This window comes from Leucoraja erinacea, chromosome 17 (genome assembly GCF_028641065.1).
Source record: "Leucoraja erinacea ecotype New England chromosome 17, Leri_hhj_1, whole genome shotgun sequence".
NCBI lineage: Eukaryota > Metazoa > Chordata > Chondrichthyes > Rajiformes > Rajidae > Leucoraja > Leucoraja erinaceus.
In genome coordinates, this window is record NC_073393.1 from 20,474,828 (window position 1) to 20,497,053 (window position 22,226).

Genomic DNA, 22,226 nt, shown 5'->3' on the forward strand with positions numbered 1-22,226 from the left:
CAGGAACAGGGTACTGATTCTGGATGATCAGCCATGATCATATTGAATGGCGGTGCTGGCTCGAAGGGCCGAATGGCCTACTCCTGCACCTATTTTCTATGTTTCTAATCAACAGGTCTCATGGAGACAAGAGATGTGGCAGAGGAATGGACAGTTTGTGTTGGACTCTCGACTTACCCAAGGATTAGCCTGCATCAATGGGTGAGGTCCTAGATGATGTCCGCCATTTGGTGAGAAAGGATCTGGTTTGGCTATCAATGAGTAGTTTCCTTTGTCATTAATTCCCGGATGGATAAATCGACAATTATTTCCCCAAGTGCAGTTACCTACAAAACAATTTTAACCAGAAAGATGGAATAACCTAAATGTAAGGCATATTTCAATTGAAAATTACAAGGAGAAACAGAAGGAAATTCAAATAAAAATAAAGGCAAAATATTCAAAATATTATTTGTATGTTTTCACAATCCCTTCCGATTTACCCCACCCTAATCTCAATGAATTCTGGGTGCCGACATACTCAGCTCTTCACCCAGTAGTGCTGGGGTAGCTTTGTGGGCCAGGCAGCAACTCATGGATAAGAGATGTTTCAACTCGGAATCTTCTTCAGACTTCATCCGCCACCTTCACCTCCCTGATTTTTAGCCACAGGTCTTCAACCTACACTATGAATCCTTTCCTCTATTTTCAGGATTCCCAATTATCTTGGGCCACTCCCCCAGGCCTTTCCCCTGGATCTATTCCATCGACATTCATGAATGGCGTCACATTGACCATCTCAATTGTTCTACTCCACTTGAACTTCAGCTCATTTTGATGCTTTCCTTTGCGAAGAAAGAATCCCAATCTTACCATCACATTTGCTGACAAGATCGGTACAGTAATGGTTTGGTGAAGTACTTTCTCCTGGACCACGGCCGCACGTTGAGTATCAAGTCACTGTCTCCCAGACAGCCGCTGCCCTCATTTCCTCTGGTGATCTTCCCTCAACTGTTTCCTGCGTCAGTTGCATAACCGTATACTGCTTATTTCAACCCGCAATATCAGCCAACTTTGTTCCCTTAGAGATTAATCTACTAATCTGCATGTGTTTGCAAACCCAGCGAAAACGGGATCACCCGGAATAATTTAGTCACAGCAAGAACATGCAAACTCCACAGAGACAGCACAGAATGTCAGGACTGAACTTGATTCACTGGTCTGAAGAAGGGACTCGACCCGAAACGTTACACATTCCTTCTCTCCAGAGATGCTGCCTGTCCTGCTGAGTTACTCCAGCTTTTTGTGTCTATCTTTCATTCACTGGAGCTGGGTTCAGCAGTTGTACAATTGGGGCACAGTGTTGCCTAAAGCTAGGCTAATCATCAGCAAATAAAAGTATATTACACTTGGACCTCTCATCCTAATCACCGATACAAATTATGAACCAGCATCAACCCGTTGAGAAGCCGAGGCCGGTGCTTCGCGGGTCAGAGATGGAGCCTCGCAGGTTGACGAAGCCTATGGCCATCGTTGTCCTGGGTCGACGGAACTCACGGCTGGGGCCTGGGTTGGCGCCATGAAGAGGACCTGGCAGCATTAGAGGAGAGGTTGGTGTGGCGGTCGATGATTGTGCTGACCAACGGACGAGGACGGACACGCGGACGAAGGTGGAAGAGCAATGGGGACCCGGCATATGGGGACGGGGGGGGGGGGGGGGGGGGGTGACGGGTGACAATGGGGGACCTGGCGTGGGGGGCCACCATGAGGGAGGGGGAAGAACAATGGAGGACCTGGCCTGGGGGGACCACCATGAGGGAGGGGGGGGAAGAACAAAGGGGGAAGTGGCATGGGGTGGGGAATTTGTAATATTGTAAACGCCCGACCTTACATACCGTGGGTATGCAAGCAAAGATTTTCATTGTGACTTGTCACATGTGACAATAAAGTATTCAAATCAATTCAATTTAAGATGAGGGAGTAGTAGGTGTATGGAACGAGCTGCCGGAGGAGGTACTTGAGGCGGGTACTATCGCAACGTTTATGAAACATTTAGACAGGTACATGGATAGGACAAATTTAGAAGGATATGGGCCAAATGCAGGCTAGTGTGGCTAATGTAGATGGGACATATTGGCAAGTTGGGCCAAATATGATGTCTATACTGCTATAATGTATCCCTTAACAGGGCTATCAGAAAGCATGGACAGAGATAGCTTCTGATAATTCACAGTGATTATTGTGGTATGTATCTCAGCGCTCTGAATGTTTTCGGTCAGTGATTACCTTTAATGTAGAATCTGCAGATAGGTTTTGGTCGGACTTTCCTCTCATTGGGATCTTTCACTTCACCTTCCTCAAGGTCATCATCCTAGCAACAGAACAAAAGTCATCATAGGATCTTACAAAATGTATGTAAAGACAGCAATTAGCTACCTTAAGAAAAAAACAAATAGAACATAGAGCAGTACAGCACAGGAAGACCCTTTGGCCCAACATGTTTGTGCCAACCATAATGCCAATCCTAACTAATCCCATCTACCTGCATATGGTCCATATCACTCCAATCCACCTTTTCAAATAGAACCAGGCATAAACCCCTCTGCCCATTTCTGTAAAGGATCAATAGCCTGTTGTATCCTTTGACAGCCTCTGCACTACCCATGACTCATCATTTTTTGTGCCATGTGCAAACTTACCAACCCATTTTTTTGTCCAAATCCTTTAAATACATCAGACCCTAATGCCTTTTCCATCTATATCTAAATCTATATCTTGTTTGTACCTAAATTTGTACCTTAATTTGCACAAACACGGTACACGATAGCGCAACAGTTTTAGGCCCACCAAACTCACCATTGTCCTGAGATGTGCAGTGGCAATTTTTGTACAGATTGATGTTATATTTTACAAGTTATTGACGTTTAAAACTTTAAACAACATTTTAAACTGCGCCCCCCACTTGCCATCTTTACTTGACTGGCGTCACACAGGGCACCCAACGGATCCTTAGCCGCGCCTGCGCAGTTGGGGCCTTTCCACATTTTCAGATCGCCATCTTTTTCTTCCCGTCCACTTGCCTGGCCTTACAACGGGGACTCAACGCGCAAGTTTCCTTCTATTTTACAAATGCCTCCATGGGTCCTTTCTGCCCCCTGGGCCCTGAGCTGGTGTTGGAGCCGGTGCAGGGTAAGGGGCGCTGCTGTTCTGGGCATGCGGGGAGGGAGGAGCAGGACCCAGGGCAAGGGGACTCGGCCACAACCCAGACCATCTCCCTCCCCTAGCTCCAGGCCACTCGGTCAGCCCCCACATCAAGTACAACTTCATCGACAACGTGGTGGAGAAAACGGGGCCGGCGGTGGTTTACATCGAGATCCCTGGGAGAGTGGGGAGGGATTGAGGAAGAGGAGGAGGTACGGAGGGAGAGGGATAGGAAAGTGGGTCACCTCAGTCTTAAATGACCTCCCCTTTATTCTAAGACTGTGCCCCCTGGTTCTGGACTCGCCCAACATTGGGAACATTTTTCCTATATCTAGCTTGTCCAGTCCTTTTATAATTTTATATGTTTCTATAATATCCCCCTCATCCTTCTAAAATCCAGTGAATACAAGCCTAGTCTTTTCAATCTTTCCTCATATGACAGTCCCGCCATTCTAGGGATCAATCTCGTGAACCTACGCTGCACTGCTTCAATCACAAGGATGTCCTTCCTCAAATTAGGAGACCAAAACTGTACACAATACTCCAGATGTGGTCTCACCAGAGCCTGAGACAACTGCAGAAGAACCTCTTTACTCCTATACTGAAATCCTCTTGTTATGAAGGCCAACATTCCATTAGCTTTCTTCACTGCCTGCTGTACCTGTAAGCCAACTTTCAGTGACCGGTGTACAAGGACGCCCAGGTCTCGCTGCAACTCCCCCTTACCTAACCTAACCCCATTGAGATAATAATCTGCCCCCTTGTTTTTGCCGCCAAAGCGGATAACCTCACAATTATCTATATTATACTGCATCTGCCACGCATCTGCCCACTCACTCAACCTGTCCAGGTCACCCTGCAACCTCCTAACATCCTCTTCACAGTTCACACTGCCACCCAGCTTTGTGTCATCTGCAAACCTGCTAGTGTTGCTCCTAATTCCCTCTTCCAATTCATTAATATATATGGTAAACAGTTGCGGCCCCAACACCGAGCCTTGCGGCACGTCACTCGCCACTGCCTGCCATTCTGAAAAGAACCCGTACACTCCTACTCTTTGCTTCCGGTCTGCCAACCAATTTTCTATCCTTGTCAACACCCAACCCCCCAATACCATGTGCTCTAATTTTAGTCACCAGTCTCCCATGCGGGACCTTATCAAAGGCTTTCTGAAAGTCTAGATACACTACATCCAATGGCACCTCTTCATCCATTTTACTCAAAAAACGTCAGAAGATTAGTCAAGCATGATTTCCCTTTCATAAATCCATGTTAACTTGGACTAATCCTTTTACTGCTATCCAAATGCCCCATTATTACCTCTTTAATAATCGACTCCAGCATCTTTCCCACCACCAAAGTCAGGCTAACTGGTCTGAAATTCCCCATTTTCTCTCTCGCTCCTTTCTTGAAAAGTGGGATAACATTAGCTTTGTCCAATCCACAGAAACTGATCCTGAATCTATTGAACATTGGAAAATGATCACCAATGCGTCCACTATTTTTAGAGCCATCTCCCTGAGGACCCTGGGATGCAGACCATCAGGTCCAGGGGATTTATCATCCTTTTATCATCCATTAGCCTACCCAATGCTATTTCTCGCCTAATCAAAACTTCTTTCAGTTCCTCTACCCCCTTAGATCCTCTGTCCTCCAGTACATCTGGGAGATTGTTTGTGTCTTCCTTAGTGAAGACAGATCCGAAGTACCTATTCAACACTTCTGCCATTTCCTTGTTGCCCATAATAATTTCACCCGTGTCTGCCTTCAAGGGACCCACATTTAACTTTGCTACTCTTTTGCCCTTAACATATCTAAAGAAGCTTTTACTGTCCTTCTTTATATTCCCGGCCAGCTTCCCTTCGTACTTCATCTTTTCAGCCCGTATTGCCCGTTTTGTTTCCTTATGTTGTCCTATGAAAGTTTCCCAATCCTCTGGCTTCCGGCTACTCTTTGCTGTGTTATACATCTTTTCTTTTAGTTTTATTCTATCCCAAACTTCTCTTGTCAGCCACGGTTGCCTCCTACTCCCCTTAGAATCTTTCTTCCTTTTTGGAATGAAATGATCCTGCGTCTTACGGATTATGCTGATAAATTCATGCCATTGCTGTTCCACCGTTATTCCTGCTAGGATCCCTTTCCAGTCTACCTTGGCCAGGTCCCCTTCCCCTCTCATGCCTTCATAGTCCCCTTTGTTCAACTGCATCACTGACACTTCCGTCCGATTTACAGTTTTCCTTCTCAAATTGCAGATTAAAACTAATCATATTATCATCACTACCTCCAAGCAGGGCTCTCGCTTAACTTTATTTCTCTGTTGCCAGCCAGGCAACCTCGGCAGCTTTTTAGGCTGCCAAATGACAATTTAGGTGGTCATTTAAGATGGCTTGCATGACGCGTGCAATAATGTGCTCGGACGAAGTGCTTAGTTACCAGTCGGAATTATGGTCAATGAAGCATTCACATATTATTTCTGCTTCAAATAAAGTCACAAACTAAACATATTCACCAATCAAGACATGATATATACCACAATGACATGCAGCAAAATTACAATACAGTATCTCATCTCTTTTTACACGTTGCAATGAATGCAATTTCTATTATCTCTTATCTATTATCTCCACTTCCAAACAAAAATATGGTTATTCAGCGTATGATCAACCTCGGTGAGACCAAGTGCAGGCTTGGCGATCGCTTCGCTCAACACCTCCACTCAGTTCGCAATAACCAACCTGATCTCCCGGTGGCTCAGCACTTCAACTCCCCCTCCCATTCCGAATCCGGCTTTTCTGTCCTGGGCCTCCTCCATGGCCAGAGTGAGGCCCACCGCAAATTGGAGGAACAGCACCTCATATTTTGCTTGGGTAGTTTACATCCAGCGGTATGAACATTGGCTACTCCAATTTCAGGTAACCCTTGCTTTCTCCCTCCTTCCCCTCCCATTCCCAGCTCTCCCACAGCCTACTGCCGCTTCCTTTATTTTTCCCGCCCCCCCTACCCCTCCCGACATCAGTCTGAAGAAGGGTCTCGACCCAAAACGTCGCCTATTTTCTTCACTCCATAGATGCTGCCTCACCTGCTGAATTTCTCCAGCATTTTTGTCTACCCATTCACACATGTTCTGTTATCCCACTTTCCTCACCTACTCCCTGCACATTAGGGGCAATTTTACAGAGACAAGTTAACCTACAAAGCCAATGCGTCTTTGGGATGTGGGAGGAAACCCACATGCTTGCAGGGAGAATGTGCAAATTCAACACAGACAGTGCCCGAGAACAGGATCAAACACAGATCTCTGGCGTGTGAGGCAGCAAGTCCTCCAGCTATGCAACTATATTTTATTTTCCAACACACAAAAAATTATACATTGATAACTTTGGTTGCTAAAACAAAAGAAACTATCCATTTTCAGTCTTAAATCTCTAAGTGACGCTATGCCCCCCTTTACAGCTACTGTATGTTTTAATTCAGTTCAAGGCTATTGGGGCAGTACACTGGCCATAAATTTGCTGCCTAAAATTGCCAGAGACCCGGAATTGATCCTTATTATGGGTGCTGTCTGCATGGAGTTTTGTTTTCTCGTTTATAACATTGTTTACAGAGTACTATGTTTACATATTCTGTTGTGCTGCTGCAAGTAAGGATTTCATTGTTCTAACTGGGACGTGAGAGAATAAAACGCTCTTGACTTATGTCGCCAATGTGTGGGATAGAACTAGAGTACAGGTGATCGGTGGGTCGAAGGGCATGTTTCCACACTGTATCTTTAAATTAAACTAAAAACACTAAAACCAGAGAAATGTAAAGAAGGGTTTCTACCCGAAACGTCACATTTTTTTTCTATCCAGAGATGCTGGCTGCTCCATGGAGTTCCCCCGCACAATTAAAGCATGGAATAGTCTTCACCAACCAGATGCAACTAAATTTAGGCAGCTTTTTTTTAAGAACCCTTTTTTGCATAAGTCCAAGTCAAGAGTCAAGAGAGTTTTATTGTCATGTGTCCCAGATACGGCAATGGAATTGTTGCTTGCTGCAGCACAACAGAATATGTAAACATAATACAGAACAGGAGATAAAAGTTCAGTGTGTCTATATACTATAGACCATATATATATATATATATATATATACAATAAATAAACAGATAAAATGCAATAGGCAGTTATTTTTCAGAGTTTGTAGTTTGGTGGTGGTGGGTCCACCAGTTTAAATTCCATTTCGAATATTTTTGGAGGACCAGGAAACCAAGAAGCAAGAGTTACTCCAGGGAGTTACTGCAGCTCCAGGGAGTGATTCTGCGTTGTTTTCAGTGGTCGCGGTGAGGCAGCAACCGGACAGCAATGGCGGTCAGAACTCCCACAATGCAAAGGGAGGGAGAAAGTGGCCGACGCCGACCAGTTGCCGTGGCAGTGCGCATGTGCAGGGCCGCACATGCGCACAACCACGGCCGATGATGTGCTCGGCGGCCGGCCGTGCCGAGCGGAGACCCGAGACCCGAGCGGAGACCCGAGAGCTAACTTCAAGCGGAGACCCGAGACCCAGACACGGATGGCGGGCGGGTGTCCCGGTTGCTTGCCAAGCCGACCAAAATCGCATGACTTTTAGGTTGCCCGGCGGGACTAAGTTGCCATTGGCACCCGGGCAACCGCTAATTTCGAGCTCTGTCCAAGCGGTTCCTTTACCTCGAGTTCGCTTATCATATCTGGTTCATTGGACAACACTAAATCCAAAATTGCCTTTTCTCTCGTCGGCTACATTACAAGCTGCTCTAAGAATCCATCTCGGAGGCATTCTACAAACTCTCTTTCTTGGGTCCTGAACCAGCCTGATTTTCCCAGTCTACCTGCATATTGAAATCCCCCATCACCACAGTGGCATTACCTTTGTTACATGCCAGTTTTAACTCCTGCTGCAACTTACACCCTACATCCGGGCTACTATTTGGGGGTCTGTAGATAATACCAATTAGTGTCGTCTTGCCTTTACAATTCCTCAACTCAATCCACAGTGACTCTACCTCGTCAGTCCCTATGTCTTCCCACGCAAGGGACTGAATTCCACCACTCACCAGCAGAGCTACCCCCCTCCTCTGCCCACCTGCCTGTCCTTTCTATAGGATGTATAACCCTGAATATTAAGTTCCCAGGCCCGATCCTCCTGCAGCCACCTCTCAGTAATCCCAACAATGTCATATCGACCAACCTCTAACTGAGCCTCAAGCTCATCTACTTTACTTCTTATACTTTGCGCATTCATATACAATACTTTTAATTCCTTACGCATCTCACCTTTCACATCGATCCTTATTACACTTGGCCATACGCTCCTATCCCTTTGTGAGCTTCCTTTTCCATTAATTCTGAGGTCATTAACCATCCCTTTACTCTCTTTCCCTTTAACTCCGTCCTCGACTATCCCATTTGATACCCCACTGGCTCCAGAGATGCTGCCTGACCCGCTGAGTTACTCCAGAATTTTGTGTCTACCTTCTATTTAAAGGAGCATCTGCAGTTCTTTCCAACACAATCGATCATCTGCTCGTTGTAGAAAATATTGCAATACAAAATCCAAAAAAAAGAATTGGTCACTAAATATCCCCGAGTATGTACCTGGGCTCAGGAAAGATAGGAACGGGAATGAAAATCAGGCAGGTATTTCCTACAAGGTAGACACAAAATGCTGGAGTAACTCAGCGGGTCAGGCAGCATCTCTGGAGAAAAGGAATGGGTGACATTTCACGTCGAGACCCTTCTTCAGACCATTCCTTTCCTCCAGAGATGCTGCCTCACCTGCTGAGTTACTCCAGCATTTTCTATCTACCTTCGATTTAAACCAGTATCAGCAGTTCTTTCTTACACATTAGGCATGTGCTACAACTTCTATGGTTCGTTAGCTTTATGCAAAGACTTTTCATTACAATAAGTAGTGCATGGAATGAAAGAAAGTTTCTAATGTAACCATCTTTCTTTAATTATGAAGCTTAATTTAAGGGTAATTGATGGAAGGAGAGCTCCGACCCTTGAAGTGCTCACCTTGTGCCATGCAGGAGAGCAGGGACACCGCCATGGTCCACAGCAACCACAAAGGCAGGCAGAGCATCTACCTGCAGCTACTGGCTAAGCACATTATGGAGCTAGTGCTGTAAATGTATTCAGTGTGGACAATCCACGATGTAGAGATGTACCTGAATAACACATTTAGTGAGGTGGTCACAGTGCAGAAAAAGAATGCGCACACACAGGAAGGGAATAGCTGTCCGCCTGACAGAATGATGGAAGACAGGTAGTGCAGAGCAAAAGACAGTGCTGGAAGAACTCAGCGGGTCAGAGCCTCTGGAGGGAATGGGCAAGTGACGTTTCAGGTTGGAACCCTTCAGTCAGTGCAGATATATCATATTTTAGGTGATATTGGGGATGATGGCTTCGGGGTAATGCAGTAAGAGATTGGTTGGTGGCACCATAAACATCTCTGGTGCACAGGAGGTGGGGGTGGGGGGAAAAGAAAGCGTGCGAGCTGTAGATATAGGGAGAAAACAGATATTCTGCAGTCGCAGACATGAATCAAGGATTATGGTGATGTTCTTCACAAATTGTCTAGTAGGACCATGACATCTAGTTTATAGTGCCATGGTGGGTTAGACCAATCGGGCTTCCCAGTTCCTTGCACACAGATGACAGACATAGACATGCTGTAGCATCAATGGTTCTTGATTTCGGAAATTCTATTTTTCTCTTAGCTTTCTCCATTCTAGCTCTCTAATACGACCTTGAAATGCTTTGTATGTAGGTACATCTGATAGGAAGCTCAATGCTTGGTGTTCTTAATGGTATCGGTGGAGGGTAAACATCAAATCCTTAAAGATACCAATTCCAGGATCACTTGCAGTGTCATGTGCTAGTGACTATAGGAACAGAAGAATTGACCAGATGAACATGTGGCTGAAGAGATGGAGCAAAAAGGAAGGATTTTGATTCCTGTGACACTGGTGCATGTTGGTGAAGCCGTGACTTGCACATATGATGGCTTACAGCAACTGTTGTCCTCGCAGAGGTTTACAAGTGATGTTAGAGAGAGTTTACATTTTAATGACAGGGATGAGGAACCAACACAGGGTGCAGAGGGAGAGGGAAGAGAGGACTGAAATAAGAACAGGAGCGTGTGAACAGGAAAATCAGGGCAATGGGCAATATGTTCACAGTACAAAAACAAAGTAAGATGATTAAAAATGGCAAAAGGGTAAATCTAAACACACTAATGAACAATACACTTGTAATATTGTAGATAACCCAATGGCAAAAGTATTGGTGAAGAGATATGCATGACATCTTTGGTGAATATGCTGCCAGATCAAACCATATTCAATTGCAATCATGTGGGAGAAGCAAACATTTTGTCTTGTTCCAATTTTCTTTATAATGTGGGTTAAATGCAGAGTAGTTCCCACTACCTTTGCGGTATCATACACAAATTGGGCTGTGCTAATTCCCTGCAAGCTCAAAAAGGAGCGAAATGGAATAATAGTTAGAGCAAGGCTTAAATCATTACAAAGCACACTACATCAGAGAGCAATTTGAAGTTCATACCTCAACTTCTCCTTCATCAAGCTCCCCATCATCTTCATCCTTTTTCCTCTCACAAAATGCATCTTTTCTGTCTCTTTCAGAGTTCCGCTCCTCGAGTTGACTTTTATCAATTTCCCCCTCCTTTGGCGAGTCGCTGCTTTTCTCCTCCGTGCTTTGTTTCTCGCTGTCTTCTATTACAGCCCCTGGCTGCTCTTCAGGAACCTCTTCATCATAGTCCAGCTCATGCTCATCTAGGTCCCTGATGACAGAAGATGCTTCATCCTTAGAATCATTCACAGTTTCCTCATCAGCTCGTAAATCCTGTTTCTCAGAAGTGCTTTTTTCAGTTCGCTCAGCACCGCAAGTTCTTTTTGGGCTTGCGACATTGTCACGGTCAGATTCTGTGTTTGGCCGCTCCTCATTATCACCATCATTTCCACTTTCCTCACTGTAATCACCTTCCTCTCTCAGCTTTTCCTCATCCTCTTCCACCTCTGATTCGTGTATTTCCCCATCATGGTCAGGCTCCCCTGTACTGTGAATCCCTGCATCACTGCAGCGGTCATTGTCCTCAGAATCCAAGCCTTCTCCCTCATTGTCCGAGTGTTTGTCTATATCCTCCTCTTCATCGTTTTCATGCCCTCCCTCAAGCAACAAGTCATCATCATCAGAAAGCTGGTCCTCTGGGGAATGGGGGTCGCAATCAGGACTATCAGGGACATCCATGGAGAATAATGTTATTCTGTTGTAAGAAAATAGTTTGTGAGTATGTTTTCCCTTATACAGCACATTACCAGTTTCAACAAACAAAATGCCACCTGAGTCCGTGGCGATATTCGATACATCTAAATTTGAGCCATAAGATTGTGCATTTTCCATGGTACAAAATTAAAAAGTTGAGACATTTCAACATAGGATCGGCCAGCAGGATGAACAAGCAACTGGAAAGAGCAGCAGCAGTAACCTAAGCCTCAGCAGCCACCAGACTGGAGGGAGTCCCAAGTGCTGAATTACAGAACAAGGATTAATGGAATAACAAAAATCTTGACTTAAATTGTTGGCAAATCAAGAGACCAAATCGTCAATAGCACCTCTCAAACCCACAACCTTTACCACCATGAAAGCAGGTGGCAGGTACATGGGTAGCTGTACGTGGTGATGATCCCACGTTAAACACAATCATGACTTCTTAATTGCTGGGTGCAAATCCCAATCTCCCTTCCCAACAGCACCAAACTAGAACCTTCAAAATAGAAACGGTCGCTACCTTCAATAATTAGCAAGGCTCGCATTTCATGAATAACTACAACGAGGGGACAGGAGCACGGACACAGTAAGTTTGCAATAGATTCTCCCTAGGGAACAAGCTTAAATATTAACTAGGAGTGTATCTATCCTGCTGAAAACTACCTAGGCATGGATAGGAAAGATTTAGAGGGTTATGGGCCAAATGCAGGAAAGTTGGTCTAGCTCAGGAAGGCACATTAGTCACCATGGATGAGCTGAAGGACCCGTTTCCATGCTGTACAATTCTATGACTATATTGTTGCTAGAAGGCTTGGTTGCAACACAAGCACTGAGAGCGCCACCACTCTGCATCAATTTAACAGGCCTCAGTCAGCACAACGGGTGAGTGTCTAAACACTAGGAATGATCTGAAAAGGAATATGTTTAAGAAAGAACTGCAGATGCTGGAAAAATCGAAGGCAAAAATGCTGGAGAAACTCAGTGGGTGAGACAGCATCTATGGAGCAAAGGAATAGGTGACGTTTCGGGTCGAGACCCTTCTTGAGACTGATGTGGGGTTGGGGCAGGAAGAAGAAAGGAAGAGGCGGAGACAGTAGGTTGTGGGAGAGCTGGGAAGGGGAGGGGAAGGAGGGAGAAAGCAAGGACTACCTGAAATTGGAGAAGTCAATGCTCATACCACTGGGGTGTAAACTACCCAAGCGAAATATGAGGTGTTGTTCCTCCAATTTGCAGTGGGACTCACTCTGGCCATGAGGAGGCCCAGGACAGAAAGGTCGGATTCGGAATGGGAGGGGCATTACAAATCTCAAGTCTCTCACTGGTAAGGATGGAAGTTCTGCATAAATGACAGTGGTGGATTTGAATAAATAACAGGTAGGAAAGAACTGCAGATGCTGGTTTAAATCAAAGGTAGACACAAAATGCTGGAATCAAAGGTAGACACAAAATGCAGGCAGCATCACTGGAGACAAGGGTGAAGGAATGTCCCGCTGAGTTATTCCAGCATTTTGTGTCTACCTTTGAATAAACAACAGCTATTTATCTCAATTGATCAGTCTACAATACCTGTAGAAACCCTGCGGGAAAGTTTTAGGATCCAAAGAGCAAGATGTAATATTTTAAATATATCAGATATAATGTATCAAAAGTTCTTGCAGCTCTCTATCATAGGAACATCTTTACCGTCTGCAACATAAAAGCTCAAACATACTTTTTGACCAACCTTAAGGAAAATAATGTGTGGGCAATGAAGTCTGCATTGAAATCCAAATTGGATCATTTTAAAAATCACTTGGGCTGTGGGTATTGTTAGCAACGACAGACTTCATTGCCCACACATTATTTTCCTTATGCTTGCCAATCCCTCTGTTGCTGTTCTTACACTGGCACTTGATTCATTGATTTACGCCATGGGGAAAGAAATTACAAAAATATTAATGTTTGTCAACAGATTTCTTCAACTAAATCTTATTGAATTATTTTAACATTTGGATTTTAATAACACTCAGTAAGGTTGGACGGTGGGCTGAAGGGGCTGTTTCCACACTGTATCTTTAAAACTGTGGGAAGCAGCACAAAGAACAAAAAAAATGAATTGCAAACTGGCAACTGATCGGAATTACAGTACTCATGGGAACATCTGGCCCATGACAACTCAAAGCAGAGAAGCAGTATTCAGGATGGCAACATTAACTTGAAGCCACTGACCCATAAAAACATTAACTCTATTTTTCCCTCTGAGGTGCTGCTTGAGAAGCTAAATATATCTAGCAATCCCCTTAAAGGCATTCAGTATGGCAAAAGTAGTTAAAACTACATCTCGAGGACGAACTTGGTCATAGATTGTTAGGTAGACACAAAATGCTGGAGTAACTCAGCGGGACAGGCAGCATCTCTGGAGAGCAGGAATGGGTGACGTTTCGGGTTGGTAGAAACATTCCTTCTCTCCAGAGATGCTGCCTGTCCCGCTGAGTCACTCCCAGCATTTTGTGTCTACCATTGATATAAACCAGCATCTGCAGTTCTTTTCTACTCATAGTTTCTAGGCCAATAAATGTCAAATGGGATCCTTTAAATCGGAATTGGAAGCATTAAATCAGGGAAACCAGTTGAACCTGCAGAAAACATTGTTGAGGTCACAGGTGGAGTATTGCATCCATTCTGTTTGATTTTTTAAATTTTACCAAAAAGACAAAGTGCAGGAGGAAGTCAGCGGGTCAGGCAACATCCCTTGAGATGCTCCACATCTCCAAAGATTTACCAGAACAGTTTCTAAATTCGAAGGATTTCAGTTATTGGGTTAGAATAGAAATGCTGCTATTCTTCTTGAAAGTCAAAGAGATTGAGAGAGTTGATAAACAGAGAGGAAGTACAAGGACCAGTCACACGCTTACTATACTGGACAAATGACATGAGAGATAAAACTAAAACGTTAAGAGAGAATCTGGAATTCACTGTTTGCCAGGATGGTAGAAACAGGATGAATTAGTGCCGTAAAAGGGAACTGGTGAGGCACTCAGGAATAATTTAGAGCTGCAGAAAGAGAGTACTAGAATGGGACAGGTAAGATTGGTCGTCATGAAGTCAGCATTGACTCAATGAGAATTATGGCCTCCTCCAGTGAGGTAGCAGTTCTACGATAATGAATAAGATTACATTATGGCACAGAAACAAACCAAATATTAATCCTATCCATGCCAATTTTAATCTCCACTTGACCCTTCTCCCATTCTTCCTCACCTGAATCTGTCAGCAGAACTCTCAATTTCCTTTTCCCTCGTATGCTTGTGTAATCTTCCCTTAAACTCATCTGCACTATTTGCATCGCTCATTTCTTCTGGGAGAAAATTACATTGAATTTTGTCATGGGCATCTTGTGTTGATGGACTTCTGTTATGCTTTAACTTACAAATAAAAAATGTATTCAAAACCTTCACCCCTGATAAACCTGTACTGAATCACACCTCAGCCTTTCCTGATATGTATGTCTTCACAATTCTGATGTCATCCTGTAAATGTCTGCACCCTCTCTGGCACCTTTATATCATAATTGTTTAAAGCATTTGCAGTCCAACCAAGGAATACAGGTTTAGCACAATTATTCCAGATTCGAGCATCTGCAGTCTCATGTCTCAATTTGGCACAAATTCCATACTTTTCCATTTTATGACGATAGAAATAAACTGTAGATCTTGTTTTGCTTTTTCCTCAGGCTTGCAAACCTGTGGCACATATTTTAGTGATTGGTGTATTTGATTCCAAGATCTCCACATTCCTCTACGCCATCCTAGATTTTCATCTCTCAATAAACGACCTCCCTGCTCTTCCTATCAAAATGTAACATCTCCTATTTACGTGTTGAATTTCATTTGCCAATTCTTTGCTTATTCTGCAAGTTTATAAAGTTCTCCTGTAATTTGTTACTGTCCTTCTCCAAACTGACCATTCTCTATCCAAACTGGCTTTAATGTAATTGTGACCATTAGTTATTCCAGCACCGATTCTCACAGAACCATTACCCATCCTCCTTCAATGCATATCTAAATATTCTTGCACATAAATCATAAAACGTTAGCACCCGTGTGCAGCAAGTAGTTGAGAGGGCAAATTGCATTTCACCTTTATTGCAAATGGTTTGGGGTTTATAAATAGGATAGGTACTGTTCCATTCGTATACAGTACTGACGAGGCGACACCTGGAATACTGTGAAGTCCCCTTATTTAAGAAGGATAAATTGGCATTGGAAGTAGTCCAAAAGTGATGCACCAGGCTAATTCCTGGAGGAGATGGTTGGCAGCTCACAAAATTTGATTGATTCTCGAGTTGAGAAATACGAGAAATGATCTTATTGAAACATACATATGGGGACAGAGTAGATGTAGAATGTTTACACTAAGGGCAAACTAAAATGTGTTTCATGGGAATTACTTGCACAGAGCAGTGAATCTCTGGAATACCCCACATCAGAGTTGTAGATACTAGATCATTGGGGGCATTTAGAGATATATTTTTCGAAAGATTAGGAATTTAAGCCCATAGGGTGTAAGTTGAGATGAGCCCTGTGACAGATCAGCCAAGATTACCAATAAGGAGGCAATTGTGAAGGGCCAAATGGCCTACTTCTGCTCCTTTTTTCCCCTATGTTCTTAAGGTCTGCATAGATCAATTACTTATTGTAATTTTTTTAGTTTTGAAAGTTTGACTATGCCACATCAAACTTAAATGAAAATAATCTTATCACCCGTACACACGTGTAAAGGTATAGACTCCATAATCATGCTGCAATAGTCTATATCAAGTAAATCTGGTTTGGCAAATACTGACCTAGGCACATCTATCAATCCAAGCCAGAGGTCTTGCAATAAGTTTGACACCCGACCCAAACCTGGCACAAAAGGAATGGAGCCGAGCAGCCAGATTCTGAATTGAGGCTACACACAGCAGAATAAGAACCACTTCATGTGCTACCTGCACGCTGCTGGCTGTTTGCGGGTGCTCAGCCATATCATACCAGAGTGTTCTGTCTGTATGCATTTATCCAATCCAAGCTCTGGCATTTATTTTTTATTTGGAAGCTGAACTGAACCAGGCGCATGAGATCTGGTCTGGATGGAACTGAGTTGGCTAGCCAAGGTCTAGTGCCACGCTGCACATTGATCTGTATTTTTCTCTGAAAATTCATTCATCAACAATCTGGCCCATCAATCAGCATTCTTGTAATAGGTAATATTTAATGAGCTACAGGATTTGATCTGTGGGAGAGATTTTTTATTATATTAAGAGTTTTTGGAGGTGGGGGTCCATTTATGGCCAATTCCTAACTGATGGCGGTGAGCCGCCTGCTTGATCCTTTAAGACGGGATGGATTACAACTTCGAGGGGTGGGGAGAGCAACATGGTAAAATAATGAAAATAGACACAAAACAGCAGGACAGGCAGCATCTCTGGATAGAAGGAATGGGAGACGTTTCGGGTCGAGACCCTTCTTCAGACTGAGAGTCAGGAGAGAAGGAAACGAGATATATGGAGGGATAAGGTGTGAAAACGAGAGATCAAAGAGACAAATATCAAAGAAAATGTACAATAGATCATTGTTAGCTAGGGGAAGGTGACGACGAGGCATACAACATAAAATTTAATCAAGACAGTCAAACTTGTCGGAGAACTAGGGCGGGAGAGGGATGGAGAGAGGGTGAAAGGGTTTACTTGAAGTTAGAGATCAATATTCACACTGCTGGGTAGCAAGCTGCCCAAGCAAAATATGAAGTGCTGTTCCTCCCATTTGCGTTGGGCCTCACTCTGTGACTGTGGTTTAAATTCAGATGGTCCACTCTGAAGCCTCTGTGACCAGAGGTGGAAGGAAGGTTGGTTTAGGATAGCAGACAAGCTGCAAGAGGAGATCAGGGACTGGGGCATTCATCAGTACGTATCTTACCTTGTGACACTACACAGCTTTTACATCCTCGAAAAAGGAATGTAAAGGAATACCTGAATGAGGCCAGCTTGAACAACAGTCAGCATCATCTGCAGCAAAGCAGATCAGTTGATTGTCATTCCATTCTCTTCCATCCATTGCCAGGGCAGCTGGCATTAGTCACAAAAGGAACTGTTATTATTTGCCCAGGCTATTTCAACAACATCTCCCAAACCTATGGCACTGGCCATTAAAGAGGACAAAGGACAAAGGACTGCAGGCATAGGGGAACCTGCAGGCAACAAGCAATCTGCTGAAGGAACAGCAGGTTGATCAGCATATGTAGGGAAGAGTAGTGGGTAATTTATTTGTTTCGGGTGCAGACGCTACATCAGGATTGAGAATGAAGGTTTGTTTGTTGCTCTGGACTGAAGCATCTGCATCCTCTTGTGGGACCATCACTTGCAGGGTTCCCTCCAAGTTCCACACTGTACAGACTTCACAATGTATTGCCATTCCTCCTTCAGTGCAAGTGCAAATCCTGGAGCTCCTTTCCCAAGCAGCATTGCGGGCATACCTTCACCAAAAGGACTGCAGCAGTTTAGGGCAGAGGCTCAGCAACACTACCTCAGAGGCAAGATGGGACAGACAATAAACATTGGCCTTGTTATCAATGCCCATATCCCCCAAAAAATAACTTAAAACAATCAAGCATCTTAAACAAAAGTAGAGATTGGGCAGCAGGGAGAGGAAAGCAAAGGCAATTTTAAGAAGCTGTAAGCAAACATGGAACAGAATAAGTCATGGGCCAAGTTTGTGATCAGAGCGTACAACAAGACAAATGGAGAGGCCACTGCTGATTTTCAACCGAACGTTTGTCAGTACACATTTTAAGATCTTCACCATGGTGGCTGAATTACTTTGTCACCTACTTGCGTAAGGATTGTGGACACACAAGGAACTACAAATGCTGGACTCTTGAGTGAAACACCAAATGCTGGAGTAATTCAGTGGGTCAGACAGCATTTCTGGAGTGAATGGACTGGTGACATTTTGGGTTGGGACCCTGCTTCAGAATTGATAGGTGTTCTACATGGATTCTTCGGAGATGTCCTTTGAACGGTCGAGTTCCAACATTCTTAAGCGTTCCAAATCACCATCAGATATCCTGATCAACAGCTTATTTTCAAACCCATTCATGACAGTAATCACTGACAGGCTATGTGGGTACATTATGTTACATTCACATTCTCTCCTTCCTTACATACAAACAGGAGTCAGTGGACAGTTACAAGATGTGGGTACCACGGTGGTTGTTTCCCACATGCTTTAGAGTACTAACTACAATCCCACAGTCCTCTCGTGAATGTGATCAGTACATCTGTGCAGACTGGAAATGGAATCCACGACAGTGCTGATTTTACAATGCAATATTACACCAAGAAACACATTTACGTACTCAGCAAACTAAAAACCACTCATCTAGTGAGATACCAGTGAGCATAACTAGTATTAAAAAAAAATTGATGTATTCATTAACAACACGGCAAAAAAACTGATTATCGACACAAATCAACAGGAATATATAAAGTAGTCCAACAAATGTTTCAGTTATTCACTACTAAGTAAAGCAATCCAAAATACTTGATGTCTTCAGTATGATCACTATTACTAAGCATGCCAGAGACAAACCTAACCAACTACATGACAAGAGACATGATCATTCATTTGCAGAATCTGAAGATGCTCTGATGTGCCGAAATTAACGAGATTTGGGGTGAAGACCATTACAATAAGTCCTCCTTGTTTTATTCAAATATTGCTAATTTGATCCCCTTCCCTCCCCCGTTAGTTTTTCACTGGCTAAAAATAAAAGCTCAAAAAAGCAAAACATTTTGATATATGCAAAATAGTCCAATAATTGTTTGACATTGTCTCCGTAGATTCCAGGAAGACCATTATCAAAGTCCCACACGTTAAGCTAGTCCAGAAAGTTAGATCCAGTGTGAGCTAGACAAATGAATCCAAAATTAGTCTGAAGGGAGTCAGAGGATGGAGTTGAGTTACTATTCAGATTGAACAATTTGAATGAAAATGTGGGTGGCATAGTTAGTAAGTTTGTGAATTACACCAAAATAGGTAGCACAGTGAAGAAGGTTATGCAATTATAACAGGACCTAGAGGAAATAAGAATGCAGGCCAAGGAATGGAAGATGGAATTTAAGATTCACGATTCAAGATTCAATTTAATTGTCGCATGTACCAATTAAGGTACAGTGAAATTTGAGTTAACTTGGACAAATGCAATATCTTATTTAGGAAAATTAAAACAGAGCAGGATTTACACAGTATATGGTAGGAGTATGAAGAGCGTTGTAGAATAGAGATGCAGGTACATAATTCCCCTAAAATTGTGACACATGTAAACAGTGCAGCAAAGGCATATGGCATGCTTGCTTTCATAGGCAAGGCATTAAGTACAAGAGTTATGGATGCCATGTTACAATTATATTTGAAGTATTGTGCAGTTCTGGCTGCACATCAAGCTAGAAAGGTTGCAGAAATGTTTTGCATGGATGTTAATGGAACTAGCGGCCTTGTTATGAAAGATTGGATAAGCTTTTTTTTCTCTGGAGCATAGGTGATGACCTTATAGAAGTTTACAAAATCGTAAGGGGAATCGAAAGGATGAATGCAGTCTTCTTCCATGAGTAGGAAAGTGTAAAACTGAAAGGCACAGATTTAAGGATGAGGAAAAGATTTAAAAGGAAGCCCGAGGGGCAACTTTTTCAACACCGAGGGTGGTAGGTATACGGAATGAGCTGCTAGAGGATGCTTTAGAAGTGGGTACAATGACAAAGTTTAAAATACAGGTATATGGACTGTAAAGATTTAGAGGAATATGGGCCAAACACAGCCAAATGGGACTAGGTACTGTAGACATCTTGGCTGAAGTGGTCAAGTTGACTCCAAGGTCTGTTTCTGTATAATTCTTGAGTTACAGCCAGATTTACAACAATATCCTGAACAAAACACTTGCCTTGTACTCTCACAAGCACCAGTCACAATTCAATAATTAATGTAAGTAAAATGTATAAATTTGCTACAAAGCATTCAACTTCAGAATGGCCAGTAGCAAACTATACGTTCATTTTTCTACAAAGATTTTCCTAACACCACCCTTACCCTCCCAAATGAAATAGGATCTATGGCAGATGTTAAACATAAAAGCTGGAGTATCGCAGCAGATCAGACAGCATCTCTGGAGCAAGAGAATAAGACCCTTCAGACAGAAGAAGGATCTCGACCCAAAACGTCACCTACTCCTTTTCTCACGAGAAGCTGTCTGACCCACTGAGTTATTCCAGCTTTTTGTGCCTATCTTCAAGTTTAAACCAGCATCTGCAGCTCCTTTCTACAGATAGGGTCTAGAAAGGAGCTGCAGATGCTGGTTTAAACCAAAGATAGGCACAAAAAGCTGGAGGAACTCAGCAGGTCAGACAGCATCTCGGGAGAAAAGGAGTAGGTGACGTTTTAGGTCAAGACCCTTCTGAAGGGTTTTATTCTTTTTCTCCAGATATGCTGTCTATTTCAATTGAGACACATGAAACTGCAAAAGCCGAGATCTTGAGGAAAACAAAGCAGCTCAACAAGTCAGGCAGCATCTGTGGATGCTGGAGGAACTCAACAGATTAGGCAGCATCCTGTCGAGTTCATCCAGCATTTTATGTTTTGCTCTTCACATTTCATAACACTTTAACCTCGCTTGAATGGGCAGGCCGCGCTCAGGTTAATTGCAACCCTGGGGTGGGAGATTTGTCGCATGGGTGGCGAATCTCACACCTTGCAAAGTTTGAATTCACTGCACGATCATCAGATCTGCTTGTACAGGAGACAGACCAATTAGGCTCAGGATGGAGAGGTCCCTGAGCTACGTTAGGATTTATATTCCTACTTCAACCAGCACCCCACGGATTCATCAGCACCAGCCCAGGGTTGAATGGCCTGGCCTCCTACCACCCCCGGGCACAGGGAGCAGCAGATCGGCAGTGCCAGGTTCAGTCGGCCGATCAGTGTGTGCGGGCCCGCGCTCAATCACAGATCTGAGGACAAGAAACCTAACCGAGCGTGGGCGCTCTCTGCAACTCCAGCCGAGACCCGGCTCTCCCTACTCCCCGACCCCTGTACAGCGAGCCGGTGGTCTGGGGCGCCAATATTAGGCCCGGGCCTCAGGCCTGTGATTTTGAAGCGGGAGAGGGAAGGGAGGGGGGCAGTAAAGGCGATGGTGCTCCGCCGACTGCCCCCACCCCCGACCTGCCTGCCGGCCTCCGCCAGTCCCGGGCGCGGCTGACTCACCTGTGGGCAGGCGGGCGGGCGAACGGCGGGCCGGGCCGAGTAACCAGGGTAACGGCGAGCAGCGCGAGGCCGGGCCCGAGGCAGCAGCGAGCGAGCGCGAGCCGGGCAGCGCCGCCATTACTCGCCGCTCATTGGCCGCTGACAGTCAGCTGATCTGGGACCCCGCCCCCTCCCCTCAGTAACCGAGCGGCCACGCTCACCCCCGGTCCCCGGGCCGCCGCCGCCGCCCGCCCAACGAAACTCACCGCTCGCTGCCCGGGCCGCACTCCCGGCCTTAGTACGGCCCCACCACCCTCGGGAAAGCTTCAGCGAACCGCGCCAGGAACTATGTGGGCCCCACAACTAGCCGGCCGCCATTGATCCCATCCCATTGGACACTTGGAGGTCATCTGACCAACGAGTTGCGGGACTGGAGCGCGCCGGCCTGGAGGGGAGGGGAGGGGAGGGCGCCGGCGGGCTGTCA

At 44.5% G+C, this 22,226-nt stretch overlaps 1 protein-coding gene across 8 annotated transcripts in view; it reads right to left on the minus strand.

Annotated features, from left to right (window-relative positions):
- zc3h18 (zinc finger CCCH-type containing 18) overlaps positions 1–22,156 on the minus strand; it is a 119,720-nt gene extending 97,564 nt beyond the window's left edge. For 7 of the 8 annotated variants that reach the window (XM_055648774.1, XM_055648778.1, XM_055648775.1 and 4 more), the window contains exons 1-4: positions 21,764–21,908; positions 10,767–11,487; positions 2,266–2,350; positions 178–326 (exon numbers count right to left, since the gene is read on the minus strand). In XM_055648774.1, coding sequence (XP_055504749.1) covers positions 178–326; positions 2,266–2,350; positions 10,767–11,471 — 939 coding nt within the window. In that variant the 5' untranslated portion in view covers positions 11,472–11,487; positions 21,764–21,908. Of the gene's footprint in view, positions 1–177; positions 327–2,265; positions 2,351–10,766; positions 11,488–21,763; positions 21,909–22,008 lie in introns of those variants that run through there. The other variant, XM_055648772.1, reaches the window with a different exon arrangement.
- Between the last annotated feature and the right edge of the window lie 70 nt (positions 22,157–22,226).